The 26035-nt window shown below is 43.6% G+C and overlaps 1 protein-coding gene across 2 annotated transcripts; it reads right to left on the reverse strand.

Annotated features, from left to right (window-relative positions):
• Positions 1 to 64: 64 nt before the first annotated feature.
• LOC139560144 (anoctamin-8-like) lies at positions 65 to 23248 on the reverse strand. 2 transcript variants are annotated; one of them, XM_071376687.1, is made up of 17 exons: positions 22980 to 23245; positions 15566 to 15676; positions 14800 to 14932; positions 14370 to 14508; positions 14151 to 14247; positions 13932 to 14048; positions 13592 to 13719; positions 11171 to 11332; positions 9326 to 9478; positions 5064 to 5190; positions 4354 to 4409; positions 4150 to 4224; positions 3383 to 4045; positions 2941 to 3132; positions 2464 to 2595; positions 1870 to 1980; positions 65 to 1435 (listed from the first exon to the last, which is right to left on the reverse strand). In XM_071376687.1, the coding sequence occupies exons 1-17, from the start codon at positions 23125 to 23127 to the stop codon at positions 761 to 763; spliced, it is 3219 nt and encodes a 1072-aa protein (XP_071232788.1). In that variant the 5' UTR covers positions 23128 to 23245; the 3' UTR covers positions 65 to 760. The 2 variants fall into 2 exon arrangements, with proteins under 2 accessions (XP_071232788.1, XP_071232789.1); XM_071376688.1 differs by having other exon boundaries at positions 1247 to 1435; positions 1870 to 2009; positions 22980 to 23248.
• Positions 23249 to 26035: the final 2787 nt, after the last annotated feature.

The following is a 26035-nucleotide window of genomic DNA, read 5'->3' on the forward strand; positions in this document are numbered from 1 at the left end:
AGGAATAGGCAGGCTAGGTGATAAAGTTGCCATGGTAGCTGTGTTAAAAACGTGATGCGTTACATTTTCTGTGGTCTCATGGTGAAGTTTATTGAAGTGCGTTTTGCATCATTGAGGTACATTCACTACTTCATGTAATAAAATAATTCATAGAAAAACAAAGTCAAGAAAAATAGAATATCTCTTACAGTCACAGTGAATGTACTTATTCTGTCCTATTGCAGGAATATATGATGGCTTGGTTTAGAAGGTGCTGAATAACTGAAGACATTTATTTCAGGCATGCAGATGATTCGCCATGCTTTTAAGACATCAAATCTGATGAATGGATTGACAAAATCTTTAATGGAAACTGCCATCCAGATCTTACAGGAATGCTTTATGATTATCAGAACCACAAGTCATGCAGTCTTATAAATGTATTTAATGACGGTACTTGGGCTTCATTCAAGGGGTTAAACTGTTACAATTTGTACATAGTATCCACTTACACAGTCAGTATATAGAACAGATATAGCCTATATTTACTGTCATTTGGATTGTGGAGAATTATCCCAAAACCTGCTGCATTCTGACCTTACATTTCATAATTTAGCTTGTTCAGGATGACCTACAGGAAGTGCATTTACCACGGTGACATTTTAACAAGAATAACAATTTTATCATACTCTCCATCTAACATGGTGACATTTTAACAAGGATAAAAATGTATCTACTCTGCTTCCCTTTCTTAAATGTTCCATGTTGCCATGACGATGGACTAACACTTGGCGCCAGAGTTGTCAGTATTGCTAGATAGTCTCGTTTCTCCCTTCTCGCTCTCAGACGAGGGTAGCTCCTCGCCTGACGGGGTTGTGTTCAAGTCCTGCCTGGTGGGCTGGGTGTTAGGAGCGGCCTGGGGGCCAGAATCACCTGGTTTGGACGGCTGAGCTCCGTTTGCACAGACCACTGCACCCTCTGACCTGCTGAAGCTGAACAGCTTCCCTGGGCTGAAGGTCCTGCTGGGGGATTGAGACCTCTCCTGGTTCACGGAAGCAGTCGTCACCACGGTCCCCGGCGCTGGTGTTACTGACAACGGCTCCTTCTTCAACTCCGGAGACTTCCGGAACTTGAAGCTGAGGAAACCGGGTAGTTTTGCTTCTGCCCCGGTTGGGGACTGAGGGGATCGGGCCGTGCCCGTAGAGAACTTCCCCTGCTGGGGGAATATCTGCTTGAGCTTCATCACGTTGTTGTTTCCCAGCAGAGAGCTGGGTCTCTTGGGCTTGTCCCCAGGCTTGCCCTGGGTCTTGTCGTGGTGGTGCTGGTGGTCAGCCTTGTGGTACTCGCTCTCCTGCCGGGCCTCGGCCTGGAGCTCAGCCTGACGCTGCAGCTCCTCCTCCTCACGCCGCCTCCTCAGCTGCTGCTGGAAGTGCTGCTGGGCCTGATGCTCATGCTTCTGCATAGGAACAAGGTAATATACAATATGTGGCATAAAGAGAGCAGACACTTTCTATGACCAGCTTTAGTTTGTGTCATGACTGTAAAGTTAAACACCATATGCTGACATCATCTTTCATGATGTATGAAATTTGTTTAGTCATTAAATTATAATGACAGCGTTATGTAGGCCAACGTTACTGGAGAGTTCAAGTGAAGTGTCAGAGGCATATCCTTTTGATGCATTCAGTACAAAAGGATGCCCTGATGGACTCAAACATAATACAGTGTCTGTATGAAGCCTAATGCAGGCATACATGATTCAAATATTTTTTTTAAATGCTAAGAAAAGACACATAAAGGACACAAACTTGGAGGATGATAGTGATAGACACGGACAGTATATAACAGCTCTGTGGATTTAGCCAAGTGTTTCAACCTATGCAACTGTACCTTGAAAGCCTCCCTTCGACGGTACTCCAGTTTGGCCATCTGGTCTGCGACCCATCCAGGGATATCAGGGATGGCCACATGGATGACGTATTTGAGGAGGATGGCAAAATGCTGTCAGTCCCAAAACAACAAAGGACAGACTGAGCAAACAGTGACATAAAAACATAGAAAAGTGTCATTCATCTATAGAGTGAAAGAGTGTGATGATGCCATGCTGTGTGTGTGATGTGTAGAGGGAGCTGCTTGATCTTTTCAAGCCGGCTAGCTCAGTTGGTATAGCCTTAGACTCTTAATCACAGGGTTGTGGGTACGAGCCCCATGTTGGGCTCATGCCTTTCAGCAGCTCTTGTTCTTCTCAATTACCTCTCAGGTCTTTTTCAATTTTAAAAGACAGCACAATATGCATCTACATTATTGTACAATGCTAAAATTGATTTTCAAAACGAAATGCCATATTTGAGTGAAGGCTGTTGACTTGTGCTTAGACAGCCCCCCCCCCGCATTGTTTTATAGTCCGTAATCTGTGGGATTTATGTACAGCCTCCTTGGTTTTGAGAAAGGTGCTAAAACACAATGTCCACTACATTGTTTTACCTCCAGTACCACGATGGAGATGATGACCATCTCTGGGCTCAGCCAGGGGAAGAGACGCTGCAGCTGACCACACTGGCCAATGAGGTAACAGTTCACCATGATGGCTATCAAGCCCATGGCCTCCATTGCAGTCTGCACACAGAAAGAGAAGAGATTCAAATATCTCAGAGGGAAATTATCTTTATGAAAGAAATAGCTGTTGTCTTGCTTTTTTGAAGAATTGCATGATTTTAAAATGGTTCTCTAAGTTTAAGCTTAATTGCAGGTGAGGTAAATATGTATTTGAATATATGTCCTGGGACATACTGTACCAGGATAAACTCATAATTGGAGAATAGGAGTGCTGATCTATGATGATTTTTGCCTTTTAGATCATAATGAATAAGATTACAGGCACTAGGGGGAGCTGATCCTAGATCAGCATTCCTACTCAAAGATGTCTTTTGAATACGAGCCCAGATGTGAGCGACCACTAACCTGCCACTGTCCGATGCTCTCCACCCTCTGGCCAAAGGGCCTCTGCAGGCCTGTGCAGAGCTTCAAGGCGTCACTCCGGATCTCAATAATGTTGTTGATGAGTGCGCACATGGCAGCCAATGGGAAGGCAGAGGAGAAGAGCACGACGTAGCCAAACTGGATGAACATCTCCTGGTAGTCCTGCAGGGTGTCCTGTTGGTTCAGAGGTCAAAAATCTAAGTCATATAACTGCATGGGCTGTCATTGAATAGCATTTGTGTTTAAATCACTTTTTACTTCAAATCTGAATGCACTGTACGCGGGGTTTTTATGCACCAAATACTAACTCAAGTCCATTCAAATGCAACTAAACGTGTACAATATAAACCTAATGCACTGTGTTGCACTGATACACAGACAGCAGATCCAGTTCATAACAACAGATCTGACAACTAAGCCATACCTCATATGTCTGCATGCAGCTCTCCATCTCTGCTTGGGTGAGGATGACAGACTTGGGCTCCTCAGGCGGGTCAATCCAGGACTTTGTGGATTCTTTCTCTGGGATTGGATTTTTCCGTCTTTGACATACTACCGTGTCATAGCCACTTGGTGGGGAGACACTAGTCTCCTTGGTCTCAGATAACTCATAGTCACTGTCATCGTCACCCATCTCAAAGATGCTGGAAGGATCCATGCCCTCCTCCACCATCGTGGGACTGTCCTCCGGGAAGCTGTCCTCGGGCTGGATCGCCATGGCAACGTCCCTGGCAACGTCCACCTTCTCATTGAAGCTAATCTTCCGCTGCCTCAGTGTGTCATTTATGTCCCACTCTTCCTCTGTGAACCTGTAGCCAGCCTTTAGATCTCCTCTCTTGTTCTGTTCTGTCTGTCCATTCACAGGATGTGTGGCAAGGCCTTTGGGGCCTAGCAGGGATTGGATAGTCCATGAAGCCTGGGCCTTTCCTAGAGCCAGGCGGCTGTACTTGATCACTATGGCCTGGAGAACCTCCCACACAACCTTGGGGGTAAATACTCCTAGTTTGTGGTGCTCGTACAGATAAGGCTGGAGCACCTCCTTGATGTTCTGGAGAAACTGGCGGAAGATCAGGAGAGTGGCTAGCATCTGTGAAGAGACCGTTTGAGTGATTCTGTTATTGCTGTTCTTTAGCGAGAATCATTTTGTTCAATCATGTTTTCCATTATTCAAACCTAATTGACAGATTTTACCTCCTTTAGTCGCTCCATGTCCTTGAGGTAGAATCCGATGTAGAAAAGGCTAAGGTAAGAATTTATAAACTCAAACTGCAAAATGAAGAGAAGGAGTCTGAATGAGACATTTCTAAACATTTATATAACAGTGTTAGTCAATAATACACCCTTTGGATAATAGAGAACAGTAGGAATAAAATAAACATGAAAAGTCTAACTTACAAAAAACATTTTAATGATGAGATTATTCTCATAGGCACTCTGAAGTCTGTAGTTCTCTGTAACAAAGTGATAAGAATCATTAAAATACATCGCTCCATTTGATACTGATTACTGAACAAACCTGTATGATCACTTTGTACTAAACCTGAAGAGATCAGAGCCAGGATTCGTAAAGCGTTTGCCTTGTAGATGACATGGACAGGGAGGGACCTGATCCCAGATCAGTACTCCTACTCTGAGTCCTCACTGCTAGTCTGGAAAACCTGACCCTAGGCAAGACATAGGGTCTGGTTTCAATGATGGAATCTTTTGGCATAGAGGAACTATGTCACTGCCTATGTCGTTCAGGGGAAAATATTCCGGAGACTCTCCTATCAAACCACGAGGCAGACATGCCAGAATATGGCGATTCAAAACCAAAGTTTGCAGGCAAAACCATTGCAGTTGTTTTAGTGAAGGTAGTTGATGTAAACTAGCCACTTGTGAAATGCACTCTAAAAATAACCTCTGATCTCAATCTTGCTAGCTACTATTTAGTATTTTATTTAAGCGAATAAAGTAGCGATGTAGTTCATCTATGTCATAAAGAGTCTATCATTGAAACCAGATCCTAGTCGCTGTTGCCTAAATCGGGTTTTTGAGACTCCCTCATTGCGGCCATAATTACTCACCTGTTGCTCATATTAGTGGATCTCAGCTGAACGGCTTACCCATATCATTGAGCCAATGGGCGATCTTCCTATACACCTCACCACATACAGTCACAACGATGGCCAGCAAAATTTTAGGAATGAATCTTGTGATACTGGGTAACTCCTTAATTTCCATCACAACCTCCTATAAAAAGAAAGAAGAAATCAACCAAAAAAAGAGATATATTTAATTACAGCAAGACAGGTTAATTAACCCTTGATCCATTATCTTTGATCTTAAAAGCGCTTATCCCTGAAAAGTGAATTAGGTTCCTAGTGATTTAAACGGCAGTACACACTCATCATAACTGACACTAAGGGATCCTATAGGGCGATTGTAATTTAAAGGACATATTCCCACATTAGTCGAGACTGCATTTACGGTAAAAGTTGCATACAGTGCATTCATAAAGTATTCAGACCCCTTAACTTTTTCCACATTTTGAAACTAGTCTCCCAGTCCCTGGCGCTGAAAAACATAACCACAGCATGATGCTGCCACCACCATGCTTCACCGTAGGGATGGTGCCAGGTTTCCTCCAGATGTGACGCTTGGTATTCAGGCCAAAGAGTTCAATCTTGGTTTCATCAGACCAGAGAATCTTGTTTGTCATGGTCTGAGAGTCCTTTAGGTGCCTTTTGGCAAACTCCAAGTGGGCTGTCATGTGCCTTTTACTGAGGAGTGGCTTCCGGCTGGCCACTCTACCATAAAGGTCTGATTGGTGGAGTGCTACAGAGATGGTTGTCCTTCTGGAAGGTTCTCCCATCTCCACAGAGGAGATGGGAGAGTTCTGTCCGAGTGACCATCGGGGTCTTGATTCACTCCCTGACCAAGCCCCATCTCCCCCAATTGCTCAGTTTGTCCAGGCGGCCAGCTCTAGGAAGAGTCTTGGTAGTTCTAAACTTTTTTCCATTTAAGAATGATAAGAGGCAAATGTTTGGGTACCCTTCACCAGATCTGTGCCTCGACACAATACTGTCTCGGAGCTCTACGAACAATTCCTTCAACCTCATTTCTTGGTTTTTGCTCTGACATGCACTGTCAACTGTGGGACCTTATATAGATAGGTTTACTGCTGCTCTTTAATTATTTGTTACTTTATTTCTTATTTTTTTAGGTATTTTTCTTAAAACTGCATTGTTGGTTAAGGGCTTAGTAAGCATTTCACTGTAAGGTCTACACCTGTTGTATTCGGCGCATGTGACAAATACAATTATATTTGATTTGTGTGCCTTTCCAAATCATGTCCAATCAATTGAATTTAACACAGGTGTACTCCAATAAAGTTGTAGAAACATCTCAAGGATGATCAATAGAAACAGGATGCACCTGAGCTCAATTTCGAGTCTCATAGCAAAGGGTCTGAATAGTTATGTAAATAGTGCATTTCTGTTTTTTATTTTGAATACATTTTCAAACATTGAGGGGAAAAAATGATTTTATCCATTTTAGAATGAGGCTGTAACGTAACAAAATGTGGAAAAAGTAAAGGGGTCTTGAATGCACTGTACAGTATGGCTCAATCGGAAATGACAAGTACAATTTTTCTGCGCTATACTGTACTGCTGTACTGCTGTACTGCTATACAGTGATCCCTCGCCACTTCGCGGTTCACTTATCGCGGATTCGCTATTTCGCGGATTTTCATAATGCATTTTTTATTTTTTTTTGGTGCATTGTGCTCTGCATTCTGATTCGCTAAAAACTCACTCCCGCTTCTTGTATCAAAACATGCTACGAATTGTGCTATCATTTTGTCGTCGTGCAGTTATGTGTACGTACATAAAACAGCTTGGCAAATTTACATTAAGTTGGCCAGGAAGGAAGGAAGGACTAACGCTTGGTCGCTTAGCAACCATGGTGCGAATGGCCACTGAACTTAAGCGAGTAGCTGAGGAATGGGACCCTTTGATGAGCCGTTCATTACAGTTCTCCAACGTAATCGATGGTGGCATGTCGGTGTACAAGGATCTTTTTGCAAAGAAGAAAAAAGAGCGACAACAGCTGCCTATCACTATGCTCTTCTCCCGAACAAACACACCTGCACCGCGGGCTTCAGAAGAAGAGAACACTGCAGAGCGCAGTCAGGATGCAGCGGCCCAGTCTGAAGAGCAGTGAAACGGCCTACACGTGAGTCACTGTATTTGTATACATGTAATAGTTGCTAATTGTAAAAAAAAAAGAAGTTTTCTATTTCGCGGATTTCACTTATCGCGGGTCATTTTCGGAACGTAACCCCCGCGATAAACGAGGGATTACTGTACTGTACTGCTGTACTGCTGTACTGCTATACTGTACTGCTGTACCGCTATACTGTACTGCTAAACTGCTGAACCGCTATACTGTACTGCTAAACTGCTGTACCGCTATACTGAACTGCTGTACCGCTATACTGTACTGCTGTACTGCTGTACTGCTATACTGTACTGCTATACTGCTGTACTGCTATACTGTACTGCTGTACTGCTATACTGTACTGCTGAACTGCTGAACCGCTATACTGTACTGCTGAACTGCTGTACCGCTATACTGTACTGCTGAACTGCTATACTGTACTGCTGTACCGCTATACTGTACTGCTGTACCGCTATACTATACTGCTGAACTGCTGTACCGCTATACTGTACTGCTGAACTGCTATACTGTACTGCTGAACTGCTGTACTGCTATACTGTACTGCTGAACTGCTATACTGTACTGGTGTACTGCTATACTGTACTGCTGAACCGCTATACTGTACTGCTGAACTGCTATACTGTACTGCTGAACTGCTATACTGTACTGCTGTACTGCTGTACCGCTATACTGTACTGCTGTACCGCTATACTATACTGCTGAACTGCTGTACCGCTATACTGTACTGCTGAACTGCTATACTGTACTGCTGAACTGCTGTACTGCTATACTGTACTGCTGAACTGCTATACTGTACTGCTGAACTGCTGTACTGCTATACTGTACTGCTGAACTGCTGTACCGCTATACTGTACTGCTGAACTGCTATACTGTACTGCTGTACTGCTATACTGTACTGCTGTACTGCTATACTGTACTGCTGAACTGCTGTACCGCTATACTGTACTGCTGAACTGCTATACTGTACTGCTGTACCGCTATACTGTACTGCTGAACTGCTATACTGTACTGCTGTACTGCTGTACCGCTATACTGTACTGCTGTACCGCTATACTATACTGCTGAACTGCTGTACCGCTATACTGTACTGCTGAACTGCTATACTGTACTGCTGAACTGCTGTACTGCTATACTGTACTGCTGTACTGCTATACTGTACTGCTGTACTGCTGTACCGCTATACTGTACTGCTGAACTGCTGTACCGCTATACTGTACTGCTGAACCGCTATACTGTACTGCTGAACTGCTGAACTGCTGTACCGCTATACTGTACTGCTGTACTGTACTGCTATACTGTACTGCTGAACTGCTGTACTGCTGAACTGTACTGCTGAACTACTGTACTGCTGAACCGCTATACTGTACTGCTGAACTGCTGTACCGCTATACTGTACTGCTGAACTGCTATACTGTACTGCTGAACTGCTGTACTGTACTCCTGAACTGCTGTACTGCTATACTGTACTGCTGTACTGTACTGCTATACTGTACTGCTGAACTGCTGTACTGCTATACTGTACTGCTGAACTGCTGTACTGCTATACTGTACTGCTGAACTGTACTGCTGAACTACTGTACTGCTATACTGTACTGCTGTACTGTACTGCTATACTGTACTGCTGAACTGCTGTACTGCTATACTGTACTGCTGAACTGCTGTACTGCTATACTGTATTGCTGAACTGCTGTACCGCTATGCTGTACTGCTGAACTGTACTGCTGAACTACTGTACTGCTGAACTGCTGTACTGCTATACTGTACTGCTGAACCGCTATACTGTACTGCTGAACTGCTGTATTGCTGTACTGTACTGCTGAACTGCTGTACTGCTATACTGTACTGCTGAACTTCCGCGATATGGATTGAATCGAGCCCTAACAATACTTTGTGTTTTTTGGCGAAGGAGCTCCTTTGAAACGTGTCAACAATAAATACTATTAAAGAGAATTAAGCTGCAGTCCTCAACCTTCTTTCAATACTTCAATAGTGGACCATGTTTGATTCCGATGGCTAAGGGCTTGCTTCAATCTGCAGCACGGTTTAAATTTAAAGGTCATTTCCTACTGTGCCGACTTATGCAGGGTTTACCAATGCCTTTAAATGTCAATATATCTATTTTCTGTTGATTTATGTATCTTACCTGCATCTCCAGACAGATGAGCATGGCCAGGAAGACAAAGCAGAGACAGAGGAGACAGATGGGGAGGCTGACCATCCACCTGAAAATCGTCCTCTTCCAGGGTGGGTAGTAAAACTCCTCACAGTCTGTTATGGGGCTACACCGCTTTACACCCTGAAAAACACACACACAGTCAGACACACACCAACTAAAATGCTAGCGCCCAAAGTGGGGCTCGAACCCACGACCCAGAGTTTCACACGCTACCAACTGAGTTAGCCGGGCCTGAGGAGGACAGAGACAACTACTCCTTTAGAAGCCCCAGGAGGCATGAACCCTGCCTCTAACCCTTGGAATTCACACAACACTCTCCAAACCTATATCTCATATTACTCCCTGTAGACCCTTAAACTCTGGCCCTGTAGACCCCCTAAACTCTGGCCCTGTAGACCCCTAAACTCTGGCCCTGTACACCCGTAAACTCTGGCCCTGTAGACCCCTAAACTCTGGCCCTGTAGACCCATAAACTCTGGCCCTGTACACCCGTAAACTCTGGCCCTGTAGACCCCTAAACTCTGGCCCTGTAGACCCGTAAACTCTGGCCCTGTAGACCCCTAAACTCTGGCCCTGTAAACCCGTAAACTTTGGCTCTGTAGACCCATAAACTCTGGCCCTGTACACCCGTAAACTCTGGCCCTGTAGACCCCTAAACTCTGGCCCTGTAGACCCGTAAACTCTGGCCCTGTAGACCCCTAAACTCTGGCCCTGTAGACCCATAAACTCTGGCCCTGTAGACCCATAAACTCTGGCCCTGTACACCCGTAAACTCTGGCCCTGTAGACCCCTAAACTCTGGCCCTGTAGACCCGTAAACTCTGGCCCTGTAGACCCCTAAACTCTGGCCCTGTAGACCCCTAAACTCTGGCTCTGTAGACCCATAAACTCTGGCCCTGTACACCCGTAAACTCTGGCCCTGTAGACCCCTAAACTCTGGCCCTGTAGACCCGTAAACTCTGGCCCTGTAGACCCCTAAACTCTGGCCCTGTAGACCCCTAAACTCTGGCCCTGTAGACCCCTAAACTCTGGCCCTGTAGACCCGTAAACTTTGGCTCTGTAGACCCATAAACTCTGGCTCTGTAGACCCCTAAACTCTGGCCCTGTAGACCCGTAAACTCTGGCCCTGTAGACCCCTAAACTCTGGCCCTGTAGACCCCTAAACTCTGGCCCTGTAGACCCGTAAACTCTGGCCCTGTAGACCCCTAAACTCTGGCCCTGTAGACCCCTAAACTCTGGCCCTGTAGACCCGTAAACTCTGGCTCTGTAGACCCCTAAACTCTGGCCCTGTAGACCCATAAACTCTGGCCCTGTAGACCCCTAAACTCTGGCTCTGTAGACCCCTAAACTCTGGCTCTGTAGACCCGTAAACTCTGGCCCTGTAGACCCGTAAACTCTGGCCCTGTAGACCCGTAAACTCTGGCCCTGTAGACCCCTAAACTCTGGCCCTGTAGACCCCTAAACTCTGGCTCTGTAGACCCATAAACTCTGGCCCTGTACACCCGGAAACTCAGGCCCTGGGACAGCTGTATGAGGTTGCTGATGGAATTTGTACTTTGGCCATTGTCCTGAAGGAACCAAACGGCACTGGTAGTAATCTAAGATCGGGATTCAATCCATGATGCGTTGTACAGCGATGTCGACAATGTGTCTTTTAAAGGCAATGTTCTCAACGTTTGCAGACATTCATGGTAAACAGGGCAGATTTCAGCTCAATCGGAAAGTATCTTTCAAGGTCAAGCGCTCTACAACGTGCCCAGATTGAATCTCGGCCTAACTCTGAATGAATAGGATGCAATAACAGGACGCTCACCCGAAACTGGGGTCTAGGATCTTCAAGGGACTCGGCAGGAGTGTCCAGTGTCCCCCACCTGTATGCTAGCTCGGCTTCTCTCCGCTTCCACCTCTCCAGGAAGAGGGTCGCCCACACCACGTTGAAGAGGGCAAACACCACACAGCAGATGTCCTGGCTGGTCTGTTGGGGAGTGGAGAAGTGGGTGAGCCACATGAGATACATTCAGATTAGGGGAATCTTTCTACTAAATATCAACAAAAAATAACACTGGACATGTATCACAGAGCACAGAGATGGTAAGTGCTATGGTGGGTGAAATACAGTTTTGTAGTCTAGGCCAACACATGCATATTTTTTCACATGAATTTTAATGTGGTGATTAGGAGAGAAAACACAGAAATAGATTCCAACAAGTGAGTCATTTGTATTGTAAAACTGTGAATTCCTATTGTGTATGGTAGCTACATGTAGCCTAGTTCTAGATCTGTTTGTGCTATCTTGCAAACACCTACACTATGTCATTGTCAGATTATGGACTAGGCTAAACTACATTGTGTATGATACAGTCTTAGAAAAAAAGGTGCTACTTAGAACCTAAAAGGGTTAAAGAACCAAATTTGGTTTCAGGGATATCCCTTTTTGCTCTAGGTAGAACCCTTTTGGGTTCCATGTAGAACCATTTCCACAGAGGGCTCTACATGGAACCCAAAAGGGTTATACCTGGAACCAAAAAGGCTTGTACCTGGATCCAAAAAGGTTCTCCTATGGGGACAGCTGAAGAACCCTTTTGGAACCCTTTTTATCTAAGATTGCACTATTGACAGGTACACTACCGGTCAAACGTTTTAGAACACCTACTCATTCAAGGGTTTTTCTTTATATTTTACTATTTTCTACATTGTCGAATAATAGTGAAGACATCAAAACTATAAAATAACACATATGGAATCATGTAGTAACCAAAAAAGTATTTAACAAATCAAAATATATTTTATATTTGAGATTCTTCAAATAGCCACCCTTTGCCTTGATGACAGCTTTGCACACTCTTGGCATTCTCTCAACCAGCTTCACCTGGAATGCTTTTCCAACAGCCTTGAAGGAGCTCCCACATATTCTGAGCACTTGTTGGCTGCTTTTCCTTCACTCTGTGATCCGACTCGTCCCAAACCATCTCAATTTAATTAAGGTCAGGGGATTGTGGAGGCCAGGTCATCTGATGCAGCACTCCATCATTCTCTTTCTTGGTAAAATAGCCCTTACACAGCCTGGAGGTGTGTTGGGTCGTTGTCCATGTTGAAAAACAAATTATAGTCCCACTAAGCCCAAACCAGATGGGATGGCGTATCGCTGCAGAACGCTGTGGTAGCCATGCTGGTTAAGTGTGCCTTGAATTGTAAATAAATCAAAGACAGTGTCACCAGCAAAGCACCCCCACAACATCACACCTCCTCCTCCATGCTTTATGGTGGGAAATACACATGCGGAGATCATCCGTTCACAAAGACACGGCGGTTGGAACCAAAAATCTCAAATTTGGACTCCAGACCAAAGGACAAATTTCCACCAGTCTAATGTCCATTGCTCGGGTTTCTTGTCCCAAACAAGTCTCTTCTTATTATTGGTGTCCTTTAATAGTGGTTTCTTTGCAGTAATTCGACCACGAAGGCCTGATTCACAGTCTCCTCTGAATAGTTGATGTTGAGATGTGCCTGTTACTTGAACTCTGTGAAGCATTTATTTGTGCTGCAGTTTCTGAGGCTGGTAACTCTAATGAACTTATCCTCTGCAGCAGAGGTAACTCTGGGTTTTCCTTTCCTGTGGCGGTCCTCATGAGAGCCAGTTTCATCATAGTGCTTGATGGTTTTTTCGACTGAACTTGAAGAAAGTTTAAAAGTTCTTGAAATGTTCTGTATTGACTGGCCTTCTTGTCTTAAAGTAATGATGGACTGTCATTTCTTTTTGCTTATTTATGCTGTTCTTACCATAATATGGTAAGAAGCAAATAGGGCTATCTTCTGTATACCCCCCTACCTTGTCACAACACAACTGACTGGCTCAAATGCATTAAGAGGTAAAGAAATTCCACAAATTAACTTTTAAGAAGACACACCTGTTAATTGAAATGCATTCCAGGTGACTACCTCATGAAGCTGGTTGAGAGTGTGCAAAGCTGTCATCAAGGCAAAGGGTGGCTATTTGAAGAATCTCAAATATAAATTATATTTTGATTTGTTTAACACTTTTTTGATTACTACAGTACATGATTCCATATGTGTTATTTCATAGTTTTGATTTCTTCACTATTATTCCACAATGTAGGAAATAGAAAAATAAAGAAAAACCCTTGAATGAGTAGGTGTTCTAAAACTTTTGACCTGTAGTGTATATTGACCAGTGTGAGATCTTCATTAGGTAATGTGATGCTGCACCACCTACCTGGTCAGCCTCAGCCAGGATCCACAGCAGGAAGCCGATGACTGCAGGGTACAGCATGGAGTTGGTGTAGAAACCCAGCCAGGCAAAGTACATGCCAATCTTCACCCCAAAGTAATCACAGACGTCATCTGACACACAGACATGACACCAACAACATGACAGACAAAGACAGACACAATGGGTTATTGGCTTCAGTTAGTCAATTATATTTTTAAGAAATGTGTATCTTTCCATTGATATTGTATTTGTAGTGCAAATGATATTCTCTTATTCTATGATAGAATGATCAATTAATTGTAACAATTAAGCATGCTATATTGTCTCAACAGGTGCTGCTCACCCAAAGGCTGTCTTTCACAGACAGCTTGGACCCATGACGTCATCAGCTGACTGAGGATCCGTTGCTCGTGTAGAGGAAACACTTGATAGATTACTCCTCTGGCCATCAGCTCTGGAACTGAGATGAACTCATAGTTATCAGTCAATAACAAAGCTATCTCAGATTTTATTGTGATGCTGTAGAGTCAGGCAATGATTAAATAAAAAAACAACTGTTTACTGATTGGTTGTCCCTCCAGGAAGTGGAAGTTGTGAAGGACTTCTCCTTGTTTGGCTCGCAGGTTGTCCAGCCAGTACTTGATGATGCTCTGACGCTCCTGAAGAAAAGATAAGATCGAACAACCACAGAGTTTCAGGGAACAAGGTAAAAATCAGCAACAGGACATATATCAGAGCTGTTTAAATATGTTTGGAGATCATAGCCATAACTGATACGAACCTGGGAGGTGAAAAAGCACAGCTCGCTCTCTATGTTCTCGTATATATTATCCTCTGCACAGGAAAACCTATGTGTTCCACCTCCATACTGTGGTTTGACCACTTTGCGCATCCCTGTCAGCTCTGCACCACGCAGCAAGCTGAGGAGAGGAAGAGAAGAGGGGAGTAGGACACAAGCTTTATTTGACAGTCCTGTTTCAGACGCTATTTACCTGGTCCCATATCTGACTGTTCTGTCTTGTCAACTCCTCCTATGGTCATTGTCAAACCAAACATTGCAACAGAGCACAAACAGATCTGGAACCAGGCCACTATGTATGAATGTGATGTTTACGAATGATATGGTAACAATATTTGGTTATGACCATGTAATTAACATTTAACCATTACATTTCCGACATAAATGTCATGTAAGAAGTGGAGTGTCTTACTTCTCAAATGTGGTTGTAATAAAGAATGCGTAGCCCTGTGTGTGTTGATGCTGTCGGATCTGGATTGTAACTTGTGGGATTCCCAGTCGGATGTGGTTCAGCAGCCATAGCAAGGTGTGGTCGTCTATGGTGTCTACAAAGGAGTAAATTGTCAGTTTCTATGTCAGAATTTGTATTTCATTTATTTAAATCTATATACAGCCACAGCCCAATTGCCATGAATTAATACTGAAACCTCTGTCGCAGTCATTCAATGCTTGACATTTTTTTAACACTTCACATTCTAGTCATTCATCAGACTGATCACAGACTCTTGGAACATTCAAATAAGGAGGCTGCAACAACAACATTCTTCAATGCTTGACAGAGGTAGCAACGGTAACCGTGGGAGGGTGGACCCATGAAAAGGTCAATACAATCAAAAGAGGTAACCGCCCTAGTGTTTATGGGGTATTAATTTCATCCCATCCTGCAAGAATGAGTGCAATGATTCATATCCAACCCAATTTGATTTGGGATCCATGTGGGAAACTTGCTTTGACTAATGAGATCCATTTGTGTAAACCCACACAACATGTGTGCAGAATCATAGAGTGCCTAACTCTGACACAAACATACAGGTAATGGATATTATTCAATAGTCCCTGCAGACTGTTCTGTGTCACATCAACGAGTGATTGGCTCATTGCCCACATTGGCCAATAAGACTTCCCCTCATGATTGAGGGGACTGAACCGTGGAAGGTGAAGGTGGTGATTTAGCGTACCTGAGAATGTCATTAGGATATCACAGTCTTCCGTGGGCACCATTTTCAGCCAGGATTTATGGGACATGATGTACTGTCTGGCCTGCGAGAGGCGTTTCCCAAACAAATTATCTAAAGGGGAAGAGGTAGAGGGGACGAGAGAGAGAGAGAGAGACAGATGGATGGTAAAAATAGTCCACATCAGTCAGTACAGTGTAATGGGACATCATTTCCAGTCCTAACTTGTAGACTTGTTTACGTGTTGCTGTGCGGTTTGTTGCTAACCTTACTTTGCTACTTGCCAACTTTACGATTTTTACTTTTTAATTAACGTTTCATATTTACATTTTTTCCCTCGTTCAACTTTTTTCATTCAACTTTTTCACCCGGAAGCTTTATCGTCAGGACCTCCACCAGCCGAAGCTAAGTAGTAACATTAACCTTCCAATTGCAATCGCTGTACTCATAATATAACAGAGAACGGTCATCTTATGGCGAGGATAGCTGTGCTGCAAGCCCAGATTCAGACGCAATCGTTAGGAAAGGGTCATTTAAGTGTAGGAAAGGATGAAACAGCGTCTGTGCCACCAGTAAGTACAGATAGTAGTATAAATCCCCTCGCACGGTCCCCGCAGCTGGACAACTTTCTCATGGCTTCTGGAAGAAAATGCTGTAGGAATGCTCAACCGGTGTCGCTCATTCAGCCGACAGAAACTTTCAACCGGTTCTCCCCGTTAAGCAACGGGTCGGAGTCAGAGGCCGAGCCTTATCTGGTCTCTACTCCTCCCGTTACGGGGTCTGAGACGCCAAAGCCTCCCACCATTAGCTCTGACAAATTGAAAACCATGGTCATTTGTGACTCAATTACCCGCAGTATTAGACTTAAGACGAATCATCCAGCGATCATACACTGTTTACCAAGGGGCAGGGCTACCGACGTTAAGGCTAATCTGAAGATGGTGCTGGCTAAAACTGGCGAGTGTAGAGAGCATAGGGATATTGTTATCCACGTCGGTGTTCGCCATAGCAATCTCACTAGAATAAAGACCTCCTCCATTCCTGTCATTATTGAAAGATATTGTGATATCTCAAAATAGGGCTACTTAATGTTAGATCCCTCACTTCCAAGGCAGTTATAGTCAATGAACTAATCACTGATCATAATCTTGATGTGATTGCCCTGACTGAAACATGGCTTAAGCCTGATGAATTTACTGTGTCAAATGAGGCCTCACCTCTGGGTTACAGTAGTGACCATATCCCCCTATCGGACCTTGTAGTCATGGCAGATAATATTCAACTTTTTGGTGAATGTAATATTCACATGGAAAAGTCCACAGAAAAACTCAAAGGCTTTCGGAGCCATCATCGACTCAGTGGGTTTTGTTCAACATGTCTCCGGACCTACTCACTGCCACAGCCATACTCTGGACCTAGTTTTGTCCCGTGGAATAAATGTTGTGGATCTTAATGTTTTTCCTCATAATCCTGGACTATCGGACCAACATTCTATTACGTTTGTAATCGCAACAAATAATCTGCTCAGACCCAAACCAAGGAGCATCAAAAGCCGTGCTATAAATTCTCGGACAACCCAAAGATTCCTAGATGCCCTTCCAGACTCCCTCCACCTACCCAAGGACGTCAGAGTACAAAAATCAGTTAGCCACCTAACTGAGGAACTCAATTTAACCTTGCATTATACCCTAGATGCAGTTGCACCCCTAAAAACAAAAAACATTTGTCATAAGAAACTAGCTCCCTGGTATACAGAAAATACCTGAGCTCTGAAGCAAGCTTCCAGACAATTGGAATGGAAATGGCGCTACACCAAACTGGAAGTCTTCCGACTAGCTTGGAAAGACAGTACCGAGCAGTATCGAAGAGCCCTCACTGCTGCTCGATCATCATATTTTTCCAACTTAATTGAGGAAAATAAGAACAATCCAAAATGTATTTTTGATACTGTCGCAAAGCTAACTAAAAAGCAGCATTCCCCAAGAAAGGATGGCTTTCACTTCAGCAGTGATAAATTCACGAACTTCTTTGACAAAAAGATCACAATCATTAGAAAGCAAATGACGGATTCCTCTTTAAATCTGCGTATTCCTCCAAAGCTCAGTTGTCCTGAGTCTGCACAACACTGCCAGGACCTAGGATCAAGGGAGACACTCAAGTTTTTTAATACTATATCTCTTGACACATTGATGAAAATAATCATGGCCTCTAAACCGTCAAGCTGCATACTGGACCCTATTCCAACTAAACTACTGAAAGAGCTGCTTCCTGTGCTTGGCCCTCCTATGTTGAACATAATAAACGGCTCTCTATCCCCCGGATGTGTACCAAACACACAAAGTGGCAGTAATAAAGCCTCTCTTGAAAAAGCCAAATCTTGAACCAGAAAATATATTTAAAAAAATTGGCCTATATCGAATCTCCCATTCCTCTCAAAAATGTTTGAAAAAGCTGTTGCACAGCAACTCACTGCCTTCCTGAAGACAAACAATGTATACGAAACGCTTCAGTTTGGTTTTAGACCCCATCATAGCACTGAGACTGCACTTGTGAAGGTGGTAAATGACCTTTTAATGGAGTCAGACCAAGGCTCTGCATCTGTCCTTGTGCTCCTAGACCTTAGTGCTGCTTTTGATACCATCGATTACATTATTTTGGAGAGATTGGAAATCCAAATTGGTCTACATGGACAAGTTCTGGCCTGGTTTAGATCTTATCTGTCGCAAAGATATCAGTTTGTTTCTGTAGATGGTTTGTCCTCTGACAAATCAACTGTACATTTTGGTGTTCCTCAAGGCTCTGTTTTAGTACCACTATTGTTTTCACTATATATTTTACCTCTTGGTAATGTCATTCGGAAACATAATGTTAAATTTCACTGCTATGCGGACAACACACAGCCGTACATTTCGATGAAACATGGTGAAGCCCCAAATTTGCCCTCCCTGGAAGCCTATGTTTCAGACATAAGGAAGTGGATGGCGGCAAATGTTCTACTTTTAAACTCGGACAAAACAGAGATGCTAGTTCCAGGTCCCAAGAAACAAAGAGATCTTCTGTTGAATCTGACAATTAATCTTGATGGTTGTACAGTCATCTCAAATAAAACTGTGAAGGACTTCGGCGTTACTCTGGACCCTGATCTCTCTTTTGACGAACATATCAAGACTGTTTCAAGGACAGCTTTTTTCCATCTACGTAACATTGCAAAAATCAGAAACTTTCTGTAAAACATTATGCAGAAAAATTCATCCATGCTTTTGTCACTTCTAGGTTACACTACTGCAATGCTCTACTTTCCGGCTACCTGGATAAAGAACTAAATAAACTTCAGTGCTAAATATGCTAAATTTAATCATATTACCCAAGTGCTAGCCTCTCTCCACTGGCTTCCTGTTAAGGCTATTTCAAGGTTTTACTGCTAACCTACAAAGCATTACATGGGCTTGCTCCTACCTGTCTTTCCGATTTGGTCCTACCGTACATACCTACACATACGCTATGGTCACAAGACGCAGGCCTCCTTACTGTCCCTAGAATTTCTTAGCAAACAGCTGGAGTTAGGGCTTTCTCCTATAGAGCTCAATTTTTATGTGATGGTCTGCCTATCCATGTGAGAGACGCAGACTCGGTCTCGACCTTTAAGTCTTTATTGAAGACTCATCTCTTCAGTAGGTCCTATGATTGAGTGTAGTCTGGCCCAGGTGAAAGGAAAGGCACTTTAGCAACGAATCGCCATTGCTGTCTCTGCCTGGCCGGTTCCCCTCTCTCCACTGGGATTCTCTGCCTCAAACCCCAGGGGCTGAGTCACTGGCTTACTGGTGCTCTTCCATGCCGTCCCTAGGAGGGGTGCGTCACTTGAGTCACTGACGTGATCTTCCTGTCCGGGTTGACGCCCCCCTTTGGGTTCGTGCTGTGGGGGAGATCTTCGTGGGCTATACTCGGCCTTGTCTCAGGATAGTAAGTTGGTGGTTGAAGATATCCCTCTAGTGGTGTGGGGGCTGTGCTTTGGCAAAGTGTGTGGGGTTATATCCTGCCTGTTTGGCCCTGTCTGGGGGTATCGTCGGACGGGGCCAGTGTCTCCTGACCCCTCCTGTCTCAGCCTCCAGTATTTATGCTGCAATAGTTTGTGTCGGGGGGCTAGGGTCAGTCTGTTATATCTGGAGTATTTCTCCTGTCTTATCCAGGGTCCTGTGTGAATTTAAGCATGCTCTTTCTCGCTTTTTCTTTCTTTCTCTCGGAGGACCTGAGTCCTTGGACCATGCCTCAGGACTACCTGGCCTGATGACTCCTTGCTGTCCCCAGTCCATCTGGTCGTGCTGCTGCTCCAGTTTCAACTGTTCTGCCATGACATCTGGTGAACATCTGACATGTTCACCAGATGTTCTACCTTGTCCCAGACCTGCTGTTTTCAACTCTCTAGAGACATCAAGAGCGGTAGAGATACTCTGAATGATCGGCTATGAAAAGCCAACTGACATTTACTCCTGAGGTGCTGACCTGTTGCACCCTCTACAACCACTGTGATTATTATTACTTGACCCTGCTGGTCATCTATGAACATTTGAACATCTTGGCCATGTTCTGTTATAATCTCCACCCGGCACAGCCAGAAGAGGACTGGCCACCCCTCATAGCCTGGTTTCTTCCTAGGTTCCGGCCTTTCTAGGGAGTTTTTCCTAGCCACCGTGCTTCTACACCTGCATTGCTTGTTGTTTGGAGTTTTAGGCTGGGTTTCTGTACAGCACTTTGTGACATCAGCTGATGTAAAAAGGGCTTTATATACACATTTGATTGATTGATTGATTGACATGGGTGACAGATGGAGAAAGAGGATTCTGCCAAAATGCCAAGTCCTCATTGTCAGCTTCCCCACTCTTCTGCCCATCAACAAGGCCAAAGCAGTTTGTGACCTCATTCCGCTGTCTGAAAGTTAGAAATGGACACAGATCATCCCAAATCAGAAAGTATTAGACATGATCATTTTCTACATTGGCATGATTGAAAAAGAGTTTGGCTCCTCTTGTATAACACAGGGTCTGTGTATTTAAGTTGTTTGTACAACAGAACATTAGGCTCAGTATTTACTCTACTAAGCTGCAGTACTTGTATGGTAGCTTTGGAGCACTGCAATTGAAAACCAACCACTACATGGGAGGTACTAAACACAGGTACTAAAGTGTCCAACTTAATCCAGTCAAACCATGTGACACCAAATAATAACGAGAATGGTTGACTGGCAATCCCATAAATGTTCTGTTACTGACATGTCCTGTCCTGTCAGTAACAGAACAGTTATGGGATTGCCAGTCAATGATTCTCGTTCTTATTCCCTGCCATCTCTCTGTCTCTCACTTTCTTTCTCTCTCTCACTGTCTCTCTCTTTCACATTTACACCCACACACACATCACTAGGCTGATTGAGGGGTTGGGTTAAATACAGAAGACACATTTCGGTGGACGCATTCGGTTGTGCAACTGACTAGGTATTCTCTCTCCCTCCCCTAACGTGTGAGCCGTGTCTAGATTGTGAAGTGAAATTAATCTTGTCACTCTAACCAGGTGCCACTGTAGGGCTTTAGTTATGAACAGCATCAACTACTCTATCATTCCCCATTCTTACACAACTAAATTGTATACTTTTATCTTCACTGCCAACACTGTTTATACTTATGACAGCGCTATACTAGGTACTGCTATAGTGCTGGGACTGCTAGGTCTACTAGTAGCAACATGTCAAAAGCCATCTATCAGCAGATATAGGAAATGGGGTCATGTTCCTTTGATTGTATCTACTGACTTTACTGTGGTGCTCTTTTCCTAACCAACACTTTTACTTTATGATCAACACAATTTTGCCCAATAAACATTACAGGTCAATTGTGTGTGTGTGTGTGTGTGTGTGTGTGTGTGTACTGAATGGAGGATAATAGTCAGACAGTAAAAATTATAGAAATGCAGTCCAAAGCCTACTGAATGTGGGTTATCCCCATGTCCCCTCATCCAATAGCATATCTGGGCCTGTATTCATTAGGCATCTCAGAGTAGCAGATACGATTTATAATCGAAAAGGCTAAACTGATCCTAGATCACCACTGTACTCTCAAACGCTTTATGAATACAGGCCCTGAATATTGAGTCATTATCCCCCATCATGGACAACTTTAGCATTTTTGCTAATTAGCAACTTTTCAACTACTTGCTACTGTGTAACTACTTAGCATGTTAGCTAACCCTTCCCCTAACCCATTTAGATAACTATTTGCCTAACCCTAACCCTTCCCCTAACCTTTTAACCTAACTCCTAAACTTAACCCTAACCCCTAGCCTAGCTAATGTCAGCGAGCTAGCTAACGTTAGCCACTTAGCCACCTAGCTAGAATTCGTAACAGCATACGTTTAGAACATTTCGTAACATATTGTATGTTTTGCGAATTTGTAACATATTCTGAGTTTTGCTACTTCATTATGTATATAATACAAATTGTAATTCTAAAGATATCATACGAAATGTGTGATGGACATCCACAAATGGACTAAATGGAGTGTCTCGGGTTTTACGTATAGAATAATACCAAATGCTCTGAGACCAGGTTGATCTCCATCTCCAAATTGATAATAAAGCCATGTCCTGTGCCATACAGTTTTTTTTGGCACTGCTGCTCTTCGATGACTTTCTTCAACCATTGCAAAACATACCAGTCAGTTAGCTCTCGCCTCTACCACGTTGTGACAGAATTTTCAAAAACAAAAGGAAGTGCGGTAAAATGATGGTTCTGATAACTGCCGGCTTGCTGTGATATTGTGATACTGTGTACGGAGTATTTGCGCAAGTGTGGACGTGTAAGACATGTGTGTGATTGCTTAATGTATGCACATTTCGCAATCCATTTTTTTCAGGACAAAGTTGTAATAAAATAGCCACTTTTGGTTACTCATATCCAACATGAAATATTTAGCTTTTAATCGTACTGTTTCCGTTTCAACCCCCTTGTTTGACTGCTAGATTACTGAAATAAATAATGTAATCCATTATTTATTACAATACATAGCCGACATCATAACAATATAATAGACTGAAATGCAGTCCCATTGCCTTGGACCCATAGGCTAGGCTACACCTGTGGGACCACAAAAGACAGCTGCCACATTCGGCCCTGCTCATCGGAATGCGCACAATGCTACCGAACGCGACGCACCAAAAACAAAAACAAACGTGGCATGTAGCCTAATATGAACGGTGTATGTGATTAACCTCAAGTACTGGGGTAAATGGCATTTTGCGTGAATGTTTGAGAATACTGCATCATAGTCTAGTACCACCACAAATAGCATTGATCATTTTCCTCCCTACAACCATCTAACTTGAATTCACGCACCTCACGACGACAAATACTCTATTCCTCAAGACACTCACCCAGGACACCGAACGACATTGAATATGACTGTTTTTGCTTAGTTATCTTGTCGTCTTCAGTGGGCACCATCCTCTCCCCTATCCTGTCGCCGTCCGCGGTGCTGGTTACAGACGCGGTGGGATCAGGTGCCCCAATCGTCACGATCATGGTGCATTAAAAGACAGCGCTTCAACTATGGAAGGTGATGTTGCATGAGCATTGTATGAACAAGGTTGGTGATACCCGCCTACCCTACCTGTTCGTGCTATGACCTGAACCTGGCAGAAAGTGTTTGGTTGTAACAGGTTCTCTCTCGAGCGTTCATATGGAGAAGGTCTGGCCCTGTATTCATAAATAGTCTCAGACTAGGAATGCTGATCTATGATCAGGTCCCCAATGTCCATGTAACTCATTCATTAATATGATTTAAAATACAGAACTGATCCTAGATTAGCACTCATACTCTGAGACACTATGAATACGGGCCCTGATTGTATTGTAGAGCCAAAATAACAAACCATTCAGAGTACTTTTATCTCAAAAGGACCTCTTACCTCTCATCAAAATGATGTGATCTGCAAGTCATTATTATAGATGCTCACGAAGAGAGTCTTTGGATAGACCTATGAGAAACCCGCATTTGCAATAAATATAGTTTGTGTTTAAAAAGCCCCCCTGGAGGGCACCGATTTATAAGAGATACTTCTCAATGCCGGTATACTTTCAGATCCTGCAGTACAATGTTATGGCCGCTAGAGAGCAGTCGTGTTAAAGACGCTTCTTGTCGGTATAAAGGGCAAGAGACAGGATATCCCGATGAGGTGCCAGCCTGCTTGCTACCTTTAGGCCCTAACTAAACTCCTACAGGGAACACTGGATAAAGGATCTGGGCCCGTATTCATAAAGTGTCTCAGAGTCAGAGTGCTGAGGTCCCGCCTGTCCATATAATCATATTCATTATGATTTTAAAGGCAAAACTGATCCTAAATCAGCACCCGCCTACTCTGAGATGCTTTATGAATATGGGCCCAGGTAGCAGTGCTGCTGCTGAGCTGAGTAAATGCTCTGTAATCCACTGTCTCTCCCTACTCTGGCAGAATACCATAGGCATTGGGGCTTTCTGGTTGATGGCTAATCAATGGGGTTGATAGAGTACAGTAAATCTAGTCTGGTGACATGCCAAAATCCAACTGGATTGCCGTTGAGGATGATTGATAATCTTGTTGGGCTTTTGTTGGGGAGAGGCTATTAGTCTATGTAAAGGAAAAAGCTTTTGTATTAAGTATTCATTGTAAATGTTGGTTTAGTCTTCATTTGAATAGGATTGTAACATTCATTTTGCAATGCAAGTGAGCAATTCAGTATACTTTTTAAATTTCTTACAATAACTTGACGATTAAATATGAAAAGATACCAGGCTTCTGAGCAGCGTTACAGTACTAAAAACTCGTAGATGACTGGGTCATCTCAAATTAATCAGGTAAGAAAGTAAGACCCAGATGCAAACAATGTCAAATTAACAATGGTTTAATAATCCAAAAGGGGCAGGCAATAGACAGGTCAAGGCAGGCAGGGGTCAGTAAACCAGAAGTGGGGCAACGGTACCGGACGGCAGGCAGACAGAGGTCAATAATCCAGAGGTGAGGCAAAGGTACAGGTCGGCAGGCAAGCAGAGTGGTCAGGAAGGCAGGCTCAGAGTCAGGACAGGCAAGGGTCAAAACCAGGAGGGCGAGAAAAAGAGAGACTGCGAAAAGCAGGCGCTGAGACAAAAACCCTGGTTGACTTGACAAACTGGCAACAGAGAAACAGAGAACACAGGTATAAATGCACAGGGGATAATGGGGAAGATGGGTGACACCTGGAGGGGGGTGGAGACAATCACAAAGACAGGTGAAACAGATCAGGGTGTGACACACATTTACAGATGTGATTGATAGTAATGCAATGACAAGTGATTGACCTGACATGAGAGGCCAATTGAGCTCAGGTTGTGTTTGACAGATCCAGGGACACCATCGAGGCCCATTGTTTCCTTCCACCTGCTGCTGCTTCCACTCTTAACCTCACTCTCAACTATCAGCAAGAGAGAGGTTTTGCCCACTAATTTGTTTACTAGTCAGGCGGAAAGGTGCCAGGCAAATAGGAAGTGTAATTAGCATTCATGGTCAAAATAGCAACGTTAGTAGCCAGAGACAAAAGTGGTCAGAGTTCTGCAACCCCGGGTAGGAAGGAGGTAGCAATAATAAGCGGCCATTCCATTCTTGCAGTTTGGGTGGAGTAGGGAGATGTGGCCCCCTTGCCTTTATGGATCTCAAATTGTTGCTAAAGACACCCAGACCAGAGAAAACCCAGAGCAAACCCAGCATTCTCAGACACCACTGTGGCTCAAATCTGCATTTTTTAAAAACCTAATTGGCCTCAGATAACTGAGGATGCTCAATAGCAAATGACCGGTGGCAGAGATGACAAGCAGAGATTACCTAAAAAGGTTTTTGCGAATAGTACCCATCACGCTGAACCTACAACACGATAGAGGGATAAGCGGGCAATTCTTCATATATCAAATTAAGATGAGTAAACACAGGTTTAAAGGGGACTTTAATCTAAAATACATATCAAAGTTTTCTTCTTTTGTTGGCTGTTGTTGATTGATCCAGTTTTAAAGTCCATATTTGAGTTATTTGGTTAGTTTCAGCAGCATCTGTCTACTAGCTACTAGCTAACATTAGCTTCATAAGGCAAAAAATTAACAGAATGCATCCAATAGCACACCTCTGGGCAGAGCTCAACAGGGGACATTTTCAACCCACAGTTAGCCAAGTTAGCTAGCTATAGTTATTTGTACAGTTAGCCTAGTTAGATACCACTCCTAAACTCATAGTTTTGCTAACTACCGAAAACACTGCTTCATGCCTCCAAAATCTTTACATTTAGTTGATTGTGACATATCCACTTAATAGGGCATTCAGGCCTGCTTTGTGCTAACCTGCAGTGCAATTTGCACAATCATGCATACGCCTGTGTGAACTCTATCACATGGACATTAAAGTTGCAGTACTGTTGAAGAGTTTCAGTT

Source organism: Salvelinus alpinus, chromosome 30 (assembly GCF_045679555.1).
Source record: "Salvelinus alpinus chromosome 30, SLU_Salpinus.1, whole genome shotgun sequence".
Taxonomy (NCBI): domain Eukaryota; kingdom Metazoa; phylum Chordata; class Actinopteri; order Salmoniformes; family Salmonidae; genus Salvelinus; species Salvelinus alpinus.